This window comes from Cyprinodon tularosa, unplaced genomic scaffold (genome assembly GCF_016077235.1).
Source record: "Cyprinodon tularosa strain WSP-4 unplaced genomic scaffold, ASM1607723v1 ctg275, whole genome shotgun sequence".
NCBI lineage: Eukaryota > Metazoa > Chordata > Actinopteri > Cyprinodontiformes > Cyprinodontidae > Cyprinodon > Cyprinodon tularosa.
The window spans coordinates 1,249,350-1,268,701 of record NW_024038980.1 but is presented as its reverse complement, the minus strand read 5'-3'; the positions used below and the strand labels follow the sequence as shown (position 1 = coordinate 1,268,701).

The 19,352-nt window shown below is 38.0% G+C and overlaps 2 protein-coding genes across 3 annotated transcripts in view; both read right to left on the bottom strand.

The window, feature by feature from the left end:
* LOC119786572 (leucyl/cystinyl aminopeptidase) overlaps positions 1 to 9,436 on the bottom strand; it is a 32,655-nt gene extending 23,219 nt beyond the window's left edge. The window contains exons 1-7 of the mRNA XM_038290034.1: positions 9,038 to 9,436; positions 6,727 to 6,821; positions 4,067 to 4,269; positions 1,194 to 1,305; positions 841 to 1,098; positions 571 to 761; positions 247 to 385 (exon numbers count right to left, since the gene is read on the bottom strand). Of these exons, the coding sequence (XP_038145962.1) occupies positions 247 to 385; positions 571 to 761; positions 841 to 1,098; positions 1,194 to 1,305; positions 4,067 to 4,269; positions 6,727 to 6,821; positions 9,038 to 9,065 (1,026 nt within the window). The 5' untranslated portion in view covers positions 9,066 to 9,436. The remainder of the gene's footprint in view (positions 1 to 246; positions 386 to 570; positions 762 to 840; positions 1,099 to 1,193; positions 1,306 to 4,066; positions 4,270 to 6,726; positions 6,822 to 9,037) is intronic.
* Positions 9,437 to 11,188: 1,752 nt separating this feature from the next.
* On the bottom strand, positions 11,189 to 19,341 carry erap2 (endoplasmic reticulum aminopeptidase 2). Of its 2 annotated transcripts, XM_038290012.1 has the most exons (22): positions 18,674 to 19,338; positions 18,377 to 18,454; positions 16,710 to 17,039; positions 16,430 to 16,616; positions 16,194 to 16,363; positions 15,964 to 16,102; positions 15,746 to 15,880; positions 15,523 to 15,643; positions 15,290 to 15,444; positions 15,060 to 15,173; positions 14,848 to 14,979; positions 14,567 to 14,698; positions 14,238 to 14,306; positions 13,968 to 14,143; positions 13,783 to 13,862; positions 13,507 to 13,690; positions 13,271 to 13,427; positions 12,995 to 13,179; positions 12,432 to 12,593; positions 12,090 to 12,230; positions 11,803 to 11,884; positions 11,191 to 11,623 (listed from the first exon to the last, which is right to left on the bottom strand). In XM_038290012.1, exons 3-22 carry the CDS (start codon positions 16,868 to 16,870, stop codon positions 11,477 to 11,479), a joined length of 2,829 nt encoding a protein of 942 aa, XP_038145940.1. In that variant the 5' UTR covers positions 16,871 to 17,039; positions 18,377 to 18,454; positions 18,674 to 19,338; the 3' UTR covers positions 11,191 to 11,476. The 2 variants fall into 2 exon arrangements, with proteins under 2 accessions (XP_038145939.1, XP_038145940.1); XM_038290011.1 differs by having other exon boundaries at positions 11,189 to 11,623; positions 15,290 to 15,643; positions 18,674 to 19,341.
* Positions 19,342 to 19,352: the final 11 nt, after the last annotated feature.

Genomic DNA, 19,352 nt, shown 5'->3' with positions numbered 1-19,352 from the left:
ACACTCTGCATTTAACCCATCCCCTTTGGGACCAGTGGGCTGCCATTGTGCGGCACCCAGGGAGCAGTGTGGGGTTAAGGGTCTTGCTCAGGGACCCAGAGTGGCAGTCCATGGGAGTGGTGCTCAAACTCAGAAACTCAGGATTCCAAGCTCTTTGCCCTGACCACTAGGTTGCCACTTCACACATACATGTAATATAATATCTGCACTTTATATTATAGTTTATAACAAAAATAGAAAAAATACCTGAGGCATGTTGGAAAGAGTCATGTAGGTTGGTTTTCTATTGATTCTTATCAGGAAAGTAGCTTTGAAAGACGGCTCATCAAAACAGGGGAAGGCCTTTCTGGCTGACAGTGGTTCAAACTGTGTTGCTGCCAGAACTCTATGATAAAAGATGAGGGTTATTAGGCAGATGTTTTTAAATCAGTAAAAATAGTTAAACATTTTGTTTTTAATTGCTTTCTTCACATTATTTCTTTCATTATGGCCCCATTAAGGGGCGGGAAATTTGGCTGCAAATTGCCTTCGGTGCACAGGGTTAAGAAAAAACATTTTATGAAAATGTACCTTTTGTTTCCATCTTTATCAGTGTACGAGCTGTTGTAGAAACCATCATAGGTGTGTGAGAGGTTAGCTGAGTAATCAAAGGTTAAAACACAGTGCTGTCCTGTTTTTAGCTCTTCTGAGAACTTAACAGCAATCTGCTGCCTGGGTTTGTACTCCAACACAGTCACATCCTGGGCCCCCCCGTCCCCGAGCTGGAACAGAGGACAGGTCTAATAAGCAACAAGAAATGGAGCAAGGTATAATGATTTAGCTGATCTTCTTTCATCTGACCTTAAACGTAGCTTTGGTAATGTTGAGATTAGCAGCATGGAGCACAATTCGCTTTGTGTTGTGAGATACAGACATTTCAATGACAGCTATGCCAGTAAAGGTCATGTTGTCGAGGTTGGGGGTCAAGGTGAGCTCATAACTGAGTGGTCGGATGCTGCGAGGCAGTCGGAGTTCGGCCCATGGAAACAGTTCACCGTTGGTGGAATTAGGGTAGACTGGCTCAAGAGGTGCGGTCTTATTGGCCTTAGGACAGCCGTCCTGTAGAAAGACAGGGTTAGGGAGTAAACCAGAGAAGTGTAGAGTGATGGAGCAAGAAATAAAAGAAAAAAAGAATATCAACATTTTTTTCCTACCCTGGTAAAGGTGCAGCCAGGTAAGAAGTACAGCACCATTGCCAACGAGGCTACTATCACTAAAACCAACACACATACAACCATGGTTCGAGCTGAAGGTCGTGAACAAGTCCTAAGACCGAAAAAAAAAGGTCAAAATTAGTCTTAAAAATCAACTAATATCTAAGTGAATGTCAAAACAATTTTTTTTTCATAGTAAAACAGGGTTTCATTTATAAGAAGAAAATATTTTTTGGGAACTTTAAGAATATTTAGTTTAGGACTAAAGTAAAATACAACAAATAAATGTTAAGCTAATAACTTACCTGCTTATTGATAATTCCTTTATAGAACACATAACGCCTTTGTTTAAGCATTTTTAATCTGGTTCCCAGATTTCATGCATTTCTGTGTTTTCCTCACTTCTCCATCTTTGGGTGGTCTAGCTCCAGCATAGATTAATGACCTTCTACATCTTCATCACCCCTCAGAACCTCAGACTCATTTTCAACAAATGGTGGGAGGTATTTTCAAGATGTACCTAACATGGACCTCCTTCCTCATGCTGCACTTATTCGCTATAAATAAATAAAAAACAGCTAACAATACTTTTTTTTTAGAGCAGGTTTGACTGAACGAGAACCAGACAGCAGGGTTGTCACATTTTCACATTTCCCTTTGCATTTATATTTTATGTTCTAACGTTTAGCACTTTTAAATATTTATACTATAAATTAAACCTACTGTGCTTCATCACTAAAGACTCATTAATAAATCCATGCAGCTCTGATTGATGACTGACATATCAAATGTTGAAAAATAATGAATAAATGATTCAAAACTAAGAAGTCCCATCATTTCTGGTGAGTAGAACAACAGCTTAAAATGTGATGCAATTTATTGGAGCTTCCTGAAAGAAACAAACTAAACAGACAGGTATGCTTCAGCTAAGAAACACGTGATCAGTGCACTTACAAACCTGACAGCTACTGATGAAGGTTTAGCCAACTTAAATCCCCTGTTCTGAGACCAAACTTTATTAAATAAAGGCCCTTTCAGAATGTCTGTTTCTAAATAAACAAATGCCAAGGAGCCAGATAAAAAAAAAAAGACAAGCTGGGAAGGTCAGCCATTAGTAGCTCATTCAGTCACAGCGGCTCTGGCTAAACCTTCATCTGATCTATATAATTTTGTTTTATGTAACCTGTATGTATATTTGACAAATAAAGCATATAATCTTATCTTATATCTCATCTTATTAAGAAGTACAACTCTTTGGTGTTTTCACTCAGGCAGTCTTGTGATGCTGGAGTAGTCACAAGGGCTGCTGGGTAATATCAAAATGGGGAAAACATTATAATTGTGTCCTAGTTTTGTGTTAAAGAGGGTTGTTTATGTTGATAGTCTGTTCATCCTAAGCTAACATTATGTCCTGGAGGTTTCCGCTGTAGGTGTTAACATTGGCACCATTGGAAGAATGTTTCCCCAGTTGGATATAAAGGAACAAGCATTTCCAGTTTTATGTATCGTATAAACAAAGATCGTCACCGCTATACCTTTATTACTGCGTGAATAACTTGCTGGCAAACACGCTACTATATCAAGGTGAAAGTCATCATTACAGATTCTGCTCCCAACCCAATTTTGAGAATAGATTATTCTGGCGTTAACGCAGCACGTTAACACCCATAACAGCCAACTGCTAAAACAAAACACACTTTTTTTAAAATCACATTTTCAATTATACGTGCAAATTTGACAATTTTTGTTGAATACAATGGAAATTAAACGAGTAATGGACAAATCTATAACTGCTTTTAAGATAAAAAACAGCTATTCTTACCAATCTAAAGGAAATAGTTTCCAAAACAAAGATGTGCACTTTACAAATAATATCAGAATCTACTCCTTCATTATCAAATATCATCACTAAAAACACACAGAGAAATTGTCTTTCGACTAGAATATGGTCATTTGTAGCTTAATTGGTGAAAAGTTTATTTAATGCAAGAAGCTAAAAGGAAACGATCTTCTACGATATGCTGAAATGTCAATGATTCCTTCAGATTGCAAGAAAGCAAGAGTTTCACCAGATAACAAGAAGAATGAATGCAGCCTAGCAGCAGTTGTCTAATTTTTACTTTACTAAGCTTTCAGCCTTGATGTTCTAATTAACTGGACTGAGAACTGTAGGCAATCTTTTGGAATTCTCAGATTAGAAAGAAAGGATTTAAAATCTCTAAAGAACACGCACAGGGATGGATATAATCACAATAATTTCTAATTAATGATATTGAGGACTTCAAAATCATTCTCTCTCCTTTAAATGAACAGTAAACTGATTCCTGATCCACACATGGTGTTCGATAACCTGTGCTCCTGGTATTAACATTAATTTCTCACAGCAGAAAGGTTAAAGATATTTCAAATGCTTTTCTTTTATCATCTTATATTATAGTTCTTCAAGAGAAGAGAAAGCTTAAAAACTACCATATTGAAAGTTGGACACATTACAAATAAGCAGTACTATATAATCGGCATGTTAATGGTACAGACGGGTATGGGCTAAATATCAAACATCAGCCAATCCACTATATGCGGGTCCAGAGAGTGAGACAAAAAGCCCTGTTTTTATGACAAAAGTGAGGTTTAATCTTGCAGTGCCATAAGATCAAATGCATGACTCTGCAACCAGAGAGACGCTGAAGTAAAAATACCAGTGCTGTGGATGTTTTTCTTTTTTAAGTTTCAGAAATAATTAGCCGAATGGCTTCAGGAGGAAGAAAACACAGTCTGTATATATGTCTAAGGGAGAAAAAAATCTGGTATTGATTATTGGCAAGTTGAGCTCTAAAATTTCTTTCATTGGAACATAAGACATTGTTGAGTTTTACCTCGGTGGAGACTGCCTGATGTAAGGAGATGAGTTGGATCTGTGAGAAGAGCTCCGGTTCATGAAAGACATTCCCAGGAGACGCGCAGAAGATTCGCAGTCCTCTTCATCGTCGTCCATGTCGTTTTCTCCCAGGCCACGCACCAGCAACCGTGAGCTTCGAGGCTCATATGCCACTTCATCAGGGTCCAGTGTGGGAAATGCCTGCAGAGATTGTGGGTAAACTACTAAGATAGTGTGTAGTAGGAAGAGAAGGACCAAACCCTAATTTACAGGGACTCCTTCTCTATAAAATCTTTAATTTTTCATATTTTGTCAAAATAAAACCACAAACTTTTAAGAATTGTATTGAGATTATGTGATGGACCAACACAAATGAGGGAATAATATGAATATGTTGTCTTTTTGAAATAAAATAAAACTAAAATTCTAAAGGTATGTATTTGTTTTCTGTCCCCTTTACTGTAGCACCAAACTAATTCCAGTGAAATACACAGCATTCTGGCATTAGTAAACGACTCCACCTGTATGTAATTACATTGGAAATTTATTAAAAAGAGAAGTTGGTTCAAGTTGATGACTAGAGGACCTATTACATTCTCCACGAGGCTTTAAAAAATAGCCGAGCTTTACCTTACAGCAGCAACGATATAAAACAAACTTCAATAATGTCAATTAAAGCATATTCATGTGTTAGAATGGCCTAGTCAAAGAACAGAACTTAATACAATTTCAGTGACCTGGCCTAAAAATTAATGTTCACATACACTCACCGGCCACTTTATTAGGTACACCTGTCCAACTGCTCGTTAACACTTAATTTCTAAGCAGCCAATCACATGGCGGCAACTCAGTGCATTTAGGCATGTAGACATGGTCAAGACAATCTCCTGCAGTTCAAACCGAGCATCAGTATGGGGAAGAAAGGTGATTTGAGTGACTTTGAACGTGGCATGATTGTTGGTGCCAGAAGGGCTGGTCTGAGCATTTCAGAAACTGCTGATCTACTGGGATTTTCACGCACAACCATCTCTAGGGTTTACAGAGAATGGTCCGAAAAAGAAAAAAACATCCAGTGAGCGGCAGTTCTGTGGGCGGAAATGCCTTGTTGATGCCAGAGGTCAGAGGAGAATGGCCAGACTGGTTTGAGCTGACAGAAGGGCAACAGTGACTCAAATAATCACCCGTTACAACCAAGGTGGGCAGAAGAGCATCTCTGAACGCACAGTACGTCGAACTTTGAGGCAGATGGGCTACAGCAGCAGAAGACCACACCGGGTGCCACTCCTTTCAGCTAAGAACAGGAAACTGAGGCTACAATTTGCACAAGCTCATCGAAATTGGACAATAGAAGATTGAAAAAACGTTGCCTGGTCTGATGAGTCTCGATTTCTGCTGCGACATTCGGATGGTAGGGTCAGAATTTGGCGTCTACAACATGAAAGCATGGATCCATCCTGCCTTGTATCAACGGTTCAGGCTGGTGGTGGTGGTGTCATGGTGTGGGGAATATTTTCTTGGCACTATTTGGGCCCCTTGGTACCAATTGAGCATCGTTGCAACGCCACAGCCTACCTGAGTATTGTTGCTGACCATGTCCATCCCTTTATGACCACAATGAACCCAACTTCTGATGGCTACTTTCAGCAGGATAATGCGCCATGTCATAAAGCTGGAATCATCTCAGACTGGTTTCTTGAACATGACAATGAGTTCACTGTACTCAAATGGCCTCCACAGTCACCACATCTCAATCCAATAGAGCATCTTTGGGATGTGGTGGAACGGGAGATTCGCATCACGGATGTGCAGCCGACAAATCTGCGGCAACTGTGTGATGCCATCATGTCAATATGGACCAAACTCCCTGAGGAATGCTTCCAGCACCTTGTTGAATCTATGCCACGAAGAATTGAGGCAGTTCTAAAGGCAAAAGGGGGTCCAACCCGTTACTAGCATGGGGTACCTAATAAAGTGGCCGGTGAGTGTATGCCTTCAGTCTAAACAAATTGAGCTTGAGTTATTTCAAAACGAGAAAGGGCAACAATTTTAAAAGTGAAATCCTGATAACTTAAAAGTTTGCAGGTCTCGCCTTGTATGATAGGTTTTACAAATACTAATTGGTAAAAAAAAAAAAAGCATGCAAAACCTTTTAGATTCTTTCTAAGAATCTGACAAATCATGTATAATTTTCTTTGTAGTTCATATTTTTGTTCTTCTCAAACATACCATCCCGATTCAAGGGTAAAGGGATACTTTTCCAATCTCGTATAAATAGGACTCAAACAAAACACAGTAATTCAGTCTGTATATGAGGAGCCATTATGGAGTTTCTGATTGGTAGCTTGGGGGCGTGTTGGCCTAGTGGTTAGAGCAGTGCACTTTTGCTCTGAGAGGGCTGGAAGTATCTGGTTCGATGCCACACAATGGCAGCCCAATGCTCCCCAAAGGGATGGGTTAAATGCAGAAGTAAATTTCTCCATTGTGAGATAAATAAAGTTCAATTATTTTTATTTATTAATAATCCGTTACGTTTATTTTTCATCTTCATTAACCACAGCAGTTTGGTGAACCTTTGTAGCAACCATCATATTTAGCAAAAGGCTGCCAATGTGTGCAATTTGGACCTTTGTTAATCAACAAAATAGGAAACTGGCATACTGGAAATGCGCTTGAGTCTTTGGCCAAATCCACCACATCAGGCTCTTCTTCAAACATACTGTTCTCGATCATGTTCCTCGGCAGGTTAGCTCGCTCTGTGAAGCACAAGGAAAAGGAAACAGAAAAAGGATTCTCAATCAGTGAACTGAGTTGCATGGGGGGATAACATGTAACTTGACAGAATACATGCTGAATTACAGTGAAAGTAAATGACTTTGATCGGTTTATATCTGAAGACTGAGGTTTTCTTTTTGTCTCGTAAGGACGCAAACACTTTGGCTGACTGAGTTTCTGCAGTTTCCTGTTATTACATCCCCAGTCGTTTATTTCCTCCCCCCTTTTGTAGCAAACTGTCCTAAATAAAACAGGTTTGTTCGCCTACAGAGAGACATTTTAGTTCTCATCTAAAGTGCTTATCAATTATAAGATCTGATCTAGGTGGTTGAATTTCCGCTGCTACGAACGAGACCAACTATAGAAACTGTAAAATAAGCAATGCACATTTAAAGCCTTTGTCTGGTCACATGCATGCCACTGCTGAACAGAAAAGCTTTCACTTTCTTAACCAAAATGCATCTTTAGCAAAAGGAAAAGAATGAAGCTCTGTTTTACTAAATGCAGGCAATTTTCAGACAGCCAGACGTTTTATTTTGTTTACCCCTGATTTGTGAAACAATCAGAAGCACGTGCAGCCTCTCAATTCAATAACTATAGGAGTAAGACACTGCACTATGTCCTCAAAACCCACTCATGCCTTTACAGATACTAAGCAATGCATTATCTCATATCTGATGGATGTGAGCTGAAAGTACAAGACTGTAAACACCCACTGAAGACATGCTGTTCACTTTAAGATAATGTCAACAAACACAGTAACCCCTGCAAAAACATGTCAAAAGCCCAGACGTGAAGGCTGTATTATCTGAGTCTGTCTCTGCTTGGTTACAGTGTTTCCAACATGACTTCAACAGTCTCTCTGTCTGGACCACGCTGCTCTGGAATGGATGTCTATTAATAGGCAAAGAGCTAAGTAGTTTGGTCCTGTGTAATATCCAGAATAGTTTATGACAAAAATAAAACCCGTACAGCCACATTGCACTTTGGATGGGGTCACTTTTGGTAGCTTTGGTGTATTCCTGTAATGCAGGGTGTCTAGCTAGAAAGACATTTGAATAAGAGAAGATTTTATTGGCTTGGTTATCAAGAAATCAGATACAATTTACATGTATAAGTGGTGGCTGCTCACTGCGGTTTTCCTGTTACCAAACACAGTCACCTTGCATTACAGTCAGGAGCCTCTAAAGTGCCTTGCAAATTTAGGTTGTTCACATTTTCTCACAGAATAACCAAAAAAGTGCTTTTTATGGAGCATTTCTGTGATACAAATATACATATTTGCATAATTATTCAGTGGTAAAGAGTAAGAGATGATGGTGTTGGCTGCATCATGATGTAGAGGTTATATTCAGCATATAAGGAAGCGGATTAGATTCAAATGAGACAGCGGATGGAGGTTTAGATATTTTTTTCAGTAGGTAATCTCACTTATTTTGATTTTTTTTTAATGAAAAGAAATCTATGTCACTATTCAATGATACACACATTTGTGTTTATACTATAAACCCCCACTTGAAAAATAGTAGTTTGGGGCTTTTAAAATGACAACATGTGGATCATTTAAGTGATAAATCTTTTGCAAAGATCTTAAGTCCACATTACATACTGTACATTGGGTTTGATTTCATTGTCTTTGGCTATCTGATCAAAAATCTGAACGTGAAATTTAATTTCGATTGTGTGCAAAAAAAAAAAGAAGAGCAAAACCAACAACTAAGATTTCTGAAGAAAAAAAACAACAGAAAAGGGAAGTTGCACCGTCGTGATTTGATTGCTTCTGTTTTATTTATAGCCTTCTGTAATGCTCACAATGACTGTTTGTTTTAATAACACGCGGGGACTAAATCAATGGTTAATAGAGCTGACTTATACCTCGTTAACAAACGTTTAAAAGGCTATAAACTGACTAAACATACATGGACAGGGCTGCTGTGGTTTCACTTTAAACGGAAAAAAACAAGTTCCTGTTTAGCAATGGCTCAATCTTTGCTGTCTTAAATGTCCTGAGAACAACTTCTAGTTTCAAACAACATGTACGTTTTCAAACTTATATATAGGAAATCAACTTTTCATCCAGTAAAAGAGACAGTGATAATAGCAGTGAATGTCATAGTGTCACTGCAGCTCAGACTAAGCAGACAGTTATTAGCTGGCCTGCTGCTGTTAGCTGCTATCCACCGTCTGCCTTTCTTACCTGCGGCGTTGCTGTCAAACAGATCCATAGTAGTTTCTCTCAAAGATTTTATTTTTATCCAAAATGAAGCGAAGCAACACTTAATCTTCAAAGACGTCCGGCTGAGGTAACGTTTTAGGATGGCCTCACCCCACAAGCACACAGTTATTATCAGCAGCCTCCCCCCTGACTTAAATCAGCCTGAACAGCATTCAGACGGCTAATGTTAGCCACTGACAACTCCGACCCTCATTGTTGGCTTTGTAAAAAACGTGTAAACTGGGTATAATTATCTGTATATCCAACTATTCGAGGGGGAAATAAACCCAGATAAAAACAAAATTGAGCCCACCGGCTCAGAAGAGCAAAATTAGAAGACACTTTCCTCTTCAAGCCAGTTGTTGACAACGTTTCGTCAAGTTAGAAAGGTCTCATCCGATTGGATGATGATATTTAGGGGCGGGGCGAAGACCCCATTCTAGGAGTGCACATGATAGGTCATATTTCCTTTGATTTGCACAAGTTACGTTGATCTCCTGTATATGATGATTTTTTTTATTTTCTCTTTTTTGTAAGAATGCAAAGTGGAGATTCCTACCTGAATATGTAATTAGCGTTCTGATCAATAATATATATATATTATTGATATATATATATATATATATAATATATATATATATAATATATATATATATATATATATATATATATATATATATATATATATATATATATATATATATATATATATATATATATATATATATATATATATATTTTTTTTTTTTTTTTTTTTTTTTTTTTTAAGATTACCCCATTAGTCCTCCTCTGCAAAAGCTTAAAATGTGCTAATATAATACATGCTCAAGTTTAAAGAGCAGAAATGTAACTACAAGCAGGAATGTTTCAAGGAGTTGGGGCTTTTGAAAACAGATTTTTACATTAAAAAAAACAAAAAAAAAATCCTTCTGTTATTATTGTCACACAATACATCTAGTTTAACCTTTTCTTAATACAGTTTTTAAACATAGTTTTCACCTATTTGTATAATTAATTTATCTTTACTACCTTTTTACAAAGCCCATTTCTCACACATTTTTGTCTTAGACCACAAATATTCTAAGGATGCTAAGTACCTGTTTCATGTCTTTATCTATAATAATTAATCATAACAATGCTCTGTTATCAGGTTTATTAAAATAATCTGTAAGGTGTCCAGATGGTACAAAATCAAGCAACAGAATGTTTGACTGATACCAGTTAAAAAGCTAAAATAATATCAGCTTGTTTATCAATTGAAGTTTGCACAAAAAAGGAAATTCTACTTTTTTTTTCCAAAAATAATGCTCTAAGCTCAGGTGTGGTGTCAATCCCAGCTTTTGAGACATATCCACACAAGTGTGCCTATATTTAACTTATGTTTGGCTGATTTAAAAACCTTAAAGTTTTCTCTCAACTATCATTAAATTAAGGTATTCCCAGTGTCTGTGAACCTTTGATTTTTCTTTGAAAGCATTTTAGATTATCTGATGTGTAGGGTAAATTTTGTTTGCTGGGGCTACCCATGATGGAGCTGTAGAGTGGGTCTGCAGCTGTTCTTAGCCCAATTATTGACTGTAGGACCTTTGCTGAATTTCTTTTCTCCCTACCTACTGAGTGTAAATAAAGACCACTAATGCCACAGGAAACTGAAAAATTATATATTGGCATTCTGAATAAGGCCTTCAGGACATGTTCCTATCTGGACTGATGGAACAGCAAGCAAGCTGGTCGGAGGTGTTTTAGAAATTGTGGAAAAGAACCACTTTGTTTTTTAGTATTAGGTGGCAAGTCTATAATGGTAAAGGTCACTGAAGTTGTTAAATTTCATATTGGTGACAAGAAGCCATAGGCAGACACTTAACATATTTTGAGGCTGTTGTGGTCGACACACCATGTCATTCTAATTGGATACCGTACTATTCTATCAGAAATCATGAATTGTGCTTATATAGCTTTCCTTTATTAAATAATGCTACAGTCTGATCTTTGGGGATGTCTGTGGTGAAGTCATTATAGAGGTGTTCCACATATTCTCTATCTATGTGGACAAATGACAACAAAAAGTAATGTAGATGCACAGTAGTATGAGTTGGGTAAAAGTAAACAGTTAATACAACACAATGAAGCAAGGAGGCACTATGAATCCATTTATAGACAAATTGATAATCTTTGCTCTCTTTTTCTCACACAAACAACAACAAACTGTTCATGATACCCACTATCTGCCATTTTCCTCATTAACTATTTTTTCTCTAACAGAGAAAATTCAAGATTTTGAATATTTTACGTTTACAAAGCTTTTTATTATCTCAAAAATTAAGGCAGCACGTACAAAATCCTCGAAAAATAATTAAAGTCTCTTTCCCAGAGTTACATTTTTTTTGTTTTCCCAGATGGCTGGCATGTTTCTGCTGTATGTCATTTGACCTGATCATTGAGCCAGTTTCTCAAAGTTTCCAAGTTTCTCTGAATCCATCTGATGTTTTTCTTCATATTGTCTAGGGCAAGCTGCGTTGCTCTAAGCTGGGAGGCTTGCTCTTTAATGGATTCAAAGAAATGTTCCACCTGAGGAAAAACACAGACATAAAGAGAAAATAAATTACTACATAATAAGTATTATTATAATATTGTAATATTTTCATTGCTAAGGTAAATTATTCAAAATGTTTGAATAAGTTAAATAGAGGCAGATGTCAACTTTAAAATAAACACACAAATCTTCAATGATTAAAGTATAAATTTACTTCAGTTAGCTCCTCAGGAGATGAAAACTGCCCTGTGGTCCCAATAATCATGCTCCTGATGCAGGATGAGCCTAACTGGAACCTGCATGTGTGAAAAAATGGAGGACAATTTTTAGAAATACAAAAACCAGGACTGTTGAAATAAACCCAATATTTGCTCCAAAAATCTTCGGATGAAATCTTAAGGGTGCTCTGATGGTAAGAGGCCGTTCATCAGAGAGACCTTCAAAAGCTTTCATATTTATAGACTTAAATATGCTGATATTTTAAAAATGAGTCATTCTTACTTTTCAACCAGGGAGTCCCAGTTCTTTTTGACAAAGTTCCAGGCGAGATCGTATCCCTTTGGGTTCCGAGCAACCATCCAAACCACGTAGGATAGGTCCTGTGATCGGATCACCTTCCCTTCCAGACCAATCGCCAGCAGCCTGCAAAATTAATACATACAATAACACATACTTACACAACGGATTTTCTTTACCATTTATGTCCACAATTGTGCTGTTTGTTTGTTTTTTTCATTTCACAGTTTGTCTTTTACAAACCAAGGCAGCTGCACTGTGATACACATAATAATTTTTGCCACATAATGGTAATACCATGTCTTAGAATAAATTATCCTCCAGCACCTTTTGAGCTTGTCTGGGTCTTTGCTGGTTGCCAAAGCAAAAAGAATCATTTTTTTCTGTGCTTCAGAGAGGGAAATCTTGTACAAGTTCAGAAGCGAGATCCAGCCGTGGTCATCCTGTGCTCCCACAGAGAAAATGGTCTCTGCCACATCAGTAGGTAAACTATAGTAAACACAGGACGTGATGTTAGACTCAGTGACATATAAAGTATGCAACCCATTCTTTCAGAGGATAGATGATATGGAAACGTAACATCAACAGGGAATTAGTCAATCATATTCCCTCACCTCAATACAATTAGCAATTTAAACATAGTTAAGATTAAACTATCACACACTAACAAAGCCCCTTTGGGGTTAAATGGAACAAGTGAATCACAAAAATCCCATAACTACTTTTTAAAACTATCCTATCATTATGGACAAAAATCTCTAAGAAATGTTTCTGACACCTTGTTGAGTCTATCTAATAAATTAGAACTTTCCTGAAGGTACTATCAAAATGTATCATAAAATGAAAATTAAAAGTAAAATTATATTTATTAAAATGTGATTCAAACAGACTTCAATGTTCCATTGGAATGGAGCCAGTCTTTAAAGAGTTTATTTGCACGCTCCAGACAAGGCGGGTATTCCAGGTGACAGGCCAGAGACAGGACCTCCGACCTCAGACGTCGCTCAGACACAGTGCCGCTGTCACTCCATGTCTGCTGGTCAATGACAGCTCCGAAAAACTGCAGGATGTACTTCTGCTCAGAGGCAGAGAAACAGCACGTCACATTCTGACAACGTCAAAATAAAATACCTTTTAGGAAATGCTTTGATATATTGCTCTCTTACTCCCAGATCTTGAGTTAAAACAGGTTCATCTCTCTTCTCGATAATGTGGTAGAAGACCTCTAGATAACCCAGTCCTTGGAGGAGAGGTACAATGTGTTTCTCTTTTTGTAGATAACCAATCAAGTCCAAGGCTTTGTCAAGTGTGAGATGCCCCGCCCTTTACATGGATAGAAAATGTAACCCTTACTTTCTTTACAGACATATAGAAGCTTTTCTTATGCAACATTATCACTTACGTAACCAGCTGAAATGCATTGTGTATCAAGTGGGTCCTGTCCTTGTAGCTCAGAGCAGTGTGGTTTTCCCTCAGTAATTTTACTATCACATCCCAGCCATCATCAGCATAATGAACCACATAATAACCAGTCATATCAGAGTTTACTTTCACCCAACTAACTTCTTCTCCGATGTGTATGCTGTCTAAAAAACGAAACAGCATAAAACAGTTGGATTATCAGAAAGCAAAGGTGAAAATGGTAGACCTTCACACAGGATGATATTTAATCTCTTACCTGTGGGAGAAGTCATCAGATGTCTGTGGATGGTGTTGGATGTATCAGTCTTATATGTCAGAGGAATATGCCAAAGGAAACTATTTAAAAACAAAAGTGTGTATAAAATAAAAAAATGTGTTCATTATAAAAATTGGACCAAAAGTTTGAAAGGACCATTAAGTTACTAATACTTGTGAATTTACCCTTGTTGCACAGCAGCCCACTGAGGATCAGAGGGAAGAACCGTCCTCAAGAACCGATTTTGCCTAAGCAGCAGTCGTGGCCCTTTTCTGCTCACAGTAACCAAAGGAATCCCTTTCTGTAGAGTCCAAGTGTTCATCATGGCTGTCAGGTTCAGGTGTTCCCCTGCAAACAGATACTGCAGGACGACATTAAACATCAGCACTTGCAAACCATATTGTTTGAATGTTTTGACATCAGGAGAGCGAGTGAGGTTTAAATATTTTACTCACTGCATTCTTAGAGGCCTGGCCACTGCTGTAGCAATGTTTTCCTGAGGTGAAGTCATCTTCTGAGCATGTCTAAATAAATATATTCTTCTTTTTTATTAAATATTAAACTTGGATATGAAATATACTGGTCCAATATTAACTAACATTGTTCTATTTTTTTCATTTTTTTCTTTTCATTTTTGTGTCAAATGCTAAGGCAGAACAACAAACTCACTTTGTCCTTTTGTTACTATAAATGTGAAAGATGCACTGCACAGCTTTACAATGCTTCTTTATTAAGATGTTCCCTAATGTAATCTAAGGTCTGAGAAAAAAACATAGTGTCTTACATTTGACAGGCTGTCCCACAGGTCCTGATTGTTAGCATTTCCGTAGCTGTACTTGCGTAGGTATCGCACAGTCCCGCCCTGAAACACCTCTTCAGTCAGAAAATGCCTTAGCATGTGGAGGACACATGCTCCCTAGAAAAAAATTGTAGCTGTTAACTATGAGAGGTAATGAAGATGTACTGATTTCTCCTAGTGTGTAAAAAATATCTTATTATGTAAATTTTGTGTCTGCAACCTCAATTTAGGGCCTATCAATTATGATCAAAATAGAGAGCTTCTACCTTGTCATAGGAAACTGTGTCAAACATCTCTTCAATCTGAGTGGTGCTCTCTGCAGGGCTGGATATAGGCCGGGAGGAGTTCAATGAATCAAGACCAACTGCTGCAAAACATGTGTGCAGTAGATACTCCTCCTGCCAGAACAGTTAAATTAATATCAGTCCTCTCTTTAGGGAATAACTGTGATAAATAATTATTGGATAAAACACTTTACCACTTTGAGATCAGGGTAAGTGGCCTCCACTGAAATGTATTCCATGTATCTAGCAAATCCTTCATTTAGCCAGATGTCGTTCCACCAATCCATGGTCACCAAGTTCCCAAACCACTACAGTGCAAACAAAAGAACTTTAGCTCTAAGTCTTTGTCTAAATCTAGGGCATTTAGAGTAGAATTGTGAGATAATGATCTGAATGCCTTATTGAGCTGAACTTTTTTTTTTACCTGATGGGCAAGTTCATGAGCAATGACCATTGTAACCCAGAGTTTATCAGAGATGGAGGACGTGAGGGGCTCATAGAGAAGGCTGGTCTCTCTATAGGTAGTCAGGCCCCAGTTCTCCATTGCGCCAACCTGAAAATCTGGGATGGCAATTAGATCTGCAAGAGGATGAAAAAGTAATGAAGAGTAGAGGGTAAAGACTAGACACAAGACATAAGAAAGGAAATTAATGTAACCTTGTTTGGGTAAAGGATAGCGAATGTTGAAGTACTCCTCATAGAAGTCCAGCATTTTAACTGCAACCTCCAAAGCATAGTGAGTTTGCTTCCACTTCTCAGGCGCAGCATATATGGAGACCTATAGAAAAATCAAAACCAGTGATGAACCAAAATTCAGGGTTGAGAAAGTTATAGTCAAGTAAAAAAGTGACGGCAGTTTAGCAAACCGTAAGGACCTCACCTTGACCCCTGATGATGTTGTTGCACTCACAGACTTGAAGTCACAAACGATGAAAGCTACAAGGTACGTGCTCATTGTTACGCTCGGGGCAAACTGATCTTCAAAAAGCTTGCCGCTCAGTGGTGTAGTTTTGATCTGAAACCCAGAGGAACGCTGAGGATTTTTCTTTTATCAATGTATGAAATGTATGCAGCGCCTTTCAAAGATGCAGCACTCACTACTGGCATGTTGGAGAGAGAAATGTACTCTGGGCTCCTCCTGATCCGCACAGAGAAATTGGCTTTGAAGCTTGGCTCGTCGAAACAAGGAAATGCCATTCGAGCGCTTGTGGGTTCAAAGTGAGTGGAAGCTAGGTTTCTGTAAATAGATAGTAGCACAGTGGTGGCAAAAGGTGTGTGTTGGATAATGTTTACAGGATTGCTAAAAAAAACAGGAAACTTGCTCTTACCTGATCTCTCCTTCACTGGTTCTGTAGGTGCTCTTATAGAATCCATAAAATCCATCTGCCAGCTCTGCTTCAAACTCTATATACAAGAAATACTTCTGCCCACTGCTGAGAACCCTGGGAGAAAAAATGCCTATTTGCTCGTGGGAAGGGTTGTGAAGAACTGGGAGAACCTAAAACAGAAAAGGATTGTCAAGCTGATAAGTGACAGAAAAAGCCCCCCTTGTACTAGTAACTACCTGATCAGATACATGAGCAAGGTCAGGATCTAAAATTGTGGCCTTGGAGATTTGAAGACCCTTGCTGTGTAAAACAACCCAGTTTGTATTGTTGTGGACATCAATCTGAATCTGCACTGAGCCCGTGAACCTGAGAGTTGTGAGGTTAGGGTGCAGGAGAAGGTGGTAGTGAAGAGGAACAATATACCTGAAACACAGAAACATGACAGTTAATTCATCAATGAGTCAAAACACAGATATCTGCGTTTTTTGTTTTAATCTGACCGTATGTGTTCAGTACCTTGGCAGGCGAAGGCGACTCCAGGGGAAAGACAGATTACCATCAGCCAGAGGTGGCTGTTCTCCAGTAGAACTAGGAGGGTTTGTTGCCTGCTCTGAGGTCTGGGACCCAACCAGAAACACCTTGACAGCCAACAGCACTAATAACCCTACTGGAATCATTGCAAAGGGAATGACTTTGCAATGATTCAATAAAATGACTCAGTATATGACCAACTCTAAGCACTCAGCTCTTTTAACTATAACCTGAATGTTGAAGTCAGTTGCAGCAACCACTCAACATTAATTATGAAAATAAAATGACTACTCTTCTGGGATTCTTCTTTTGAACCTGAAAGACATGAAATAAAATCAAGCATAAGAAGTCAAACATCTGTGTATTCATTGTTTCTTTGCATAAAATAATTTTATTGCAGGTTTGAATGTAAGCAACCTCTTTTCTCAAACTATTCTAGAAGACAGTCTGGGAACTGAACTTGAACGGCAGCTAAATTATTCTGATGTAGTTATACATCCATTTATGAAATCCTACTTTTGTAAAGTAGAAAACAGAAGCCTTTTTAATAGAATTGAATGACTCCTGTTCACTTTAACTATTATACCATTGTTTTATTCCTGCCACTGCTAAAACATTTTCTCTCCTTTTTCTTTCTCAAAAAATTTTTTCTGACGGAGGAATTTTGTGTGCATCTGCAAATGGAGTCGTTGACAAAGATATTGCTACTCATGGCAGTGTAATTATTGCTTTATTTTTCTCACAGGAAGAAAAACTGCCTCTAAACCTTTATGTTTAGCAGTGGCTCTATCCTGGACAGAGTCAGTATATTTAGTCAGTTATCTTCTGTAAACTTCCTTTCAGTGAATTGTACTAGTTTAGCAGCATGTTGTTCCTAGATAAAGCCAGTAACAGATATATGGTATTTGTTCTTTTCTGTGCTGCTTCTTGTACAATAGTCTACCTCCTCCATAAAACATACCGTACTCATGGCCAGTGGTTCCCTGTTTTTTTTATCTTGTTTCTGTCTCCTTAACATGTCTGAATCCTTCCGTTAACAGGGAGTTTTTACTTCCCACTGTCACCACATGTTTGCTAAGAATGGTTTTATACTCTAAAACTGACCTGTTGGAGCTAAATAAGACTTTATGCCATATAACTGGTTTCTGTTACCAGAAAATAAACAGATTGTTTGGGACATAAAACACTTTCTTTGTATATTGATATAACTGCAGCTATCGAATGAATTATCAAGTCAGTGTCCAAAATAAAGAGGCTAAATTATTCCCATGGAGCAGGTGGAGTAAACCTGCTAAGAATAACTAAGCCATACAGAGCACATGCTTAGTTAATCACATGCTTAGTTAATTCTGGCACACAGCAGACCTATTTCTTTAGAGGAGTCAAACATGTGAGCATAAACAAGACAGCCTTCATCATGTGGTCAGAAAGAAAGAAGTGGACTGTAGGTGACAGCAGCTGCCGGAGCACAGCTATAGTTCAAACCAGGCTCCAGGAACATTCTTAAAGCTGCACTGTGCCAGACATATTATTTATGCACATATTTACTGAATCTAAGATACCCTACAACCTAAAAACATTGTTAGAGATTATCTAGACTATAGCTCTATGTCTGATGTGGAAAATGTCAACTATTACAAAACAAGCATTACCTCGATCACTTTAGCTTCATCATGCTTCCTTGATCATCCTGCTTTTCAGTTTCGCTTTCCCTTTTAAGATGCCGCCCACTGAAGATTAAAAAAAAACTGCTCAGATTAGTTTGTAGGTGTGTGTCCACTAGAAAGAGGTGAGATAGTGACTTAAGATGATAGGATACAGACAAGAATCTTTTATTATAACTTAATGAAGAATACATTTTGAGCAACGTGTCCAAATTGATTCATATATTTATTACTTTATAGAAGTGTGTGTGTCTCTGTGTGCAGGTGCTACTGATATCATCTTACCTCAGTGTAACAGCCAAACACAGGTGGGTCTCCAGTTGCCAGTGTTATTCCTAATGCCTTCCTTACTTTCCTGTAGTTTTAAGGAATCCCATAAAACGTTTCACACTTTGTCTTTCTCTCTCTCTTCTGTCTGTGTTTCTGGGTGTTAGAGTTTCCCTGTGTGTTGTGAGGGTGTAAGGGGTTTCCATTGTTAGTAAGGTCACAACAATGAGACATGCCAATCCCCCACAATGCAATGCTCCTGGCAAAGCCCTCTTTTTAATGCAATCACACACAAGGTACACAAACACGCACAAAACTCACACACACGTACAGTAAACACTGAACAGGGCTTGTGAAAGTCAGAGTAACTGCAGGGTAGAAATGGCGGAGCCACCCAGGGGACTTATTTATCTTCCCATTATCTATCTATGGACTGGTGAGAGCTTTAACTGTCCTTCTTATTTTGTAAAGAGGGAAAGTATGCAAAATTATTTCTGTTACAGGAAAATAAGCCTCTATTTGGATTCTGCTCAATTTGCTTGGATTTGTTTATTATATTTTCACTCTTTATGGTACTTTACTACCAACATTTTAAATATTTTTATTGTTTTTAGAAAAAAAAAGTTGATGCATAACGATGCTTAGAGATATCACAGTGCTCCTATTTTATAGCCTCTGCTTTGCCTAATTTTTCATT

Excerpts from the sequence above, each read along its gene's own strand:
- erap2 (XM_038290011.1), bottom strand. The coding sequence starts at position 16,870 with ATGATTCCAGTAGGGTTATTAGTGCTGTTGGCTGTCAAGGTGTTTCTG. Across the intron at positions 16,103-16,193 it reads ACCAGTGAAGGAGAGATCAG|AAACCTAGCTTCCACTCACT; the intron begins GTAAGAGCAAGT and ends ATCTATTTACAG. Across the intron at positions 11,624-11,802 it reads CTCCTGAGGAGCTAACTGAA|GTGGAACATTTCTTTGAATC; the intron begins GTAAATTTATAC and ends GTTTTTCCTCAG.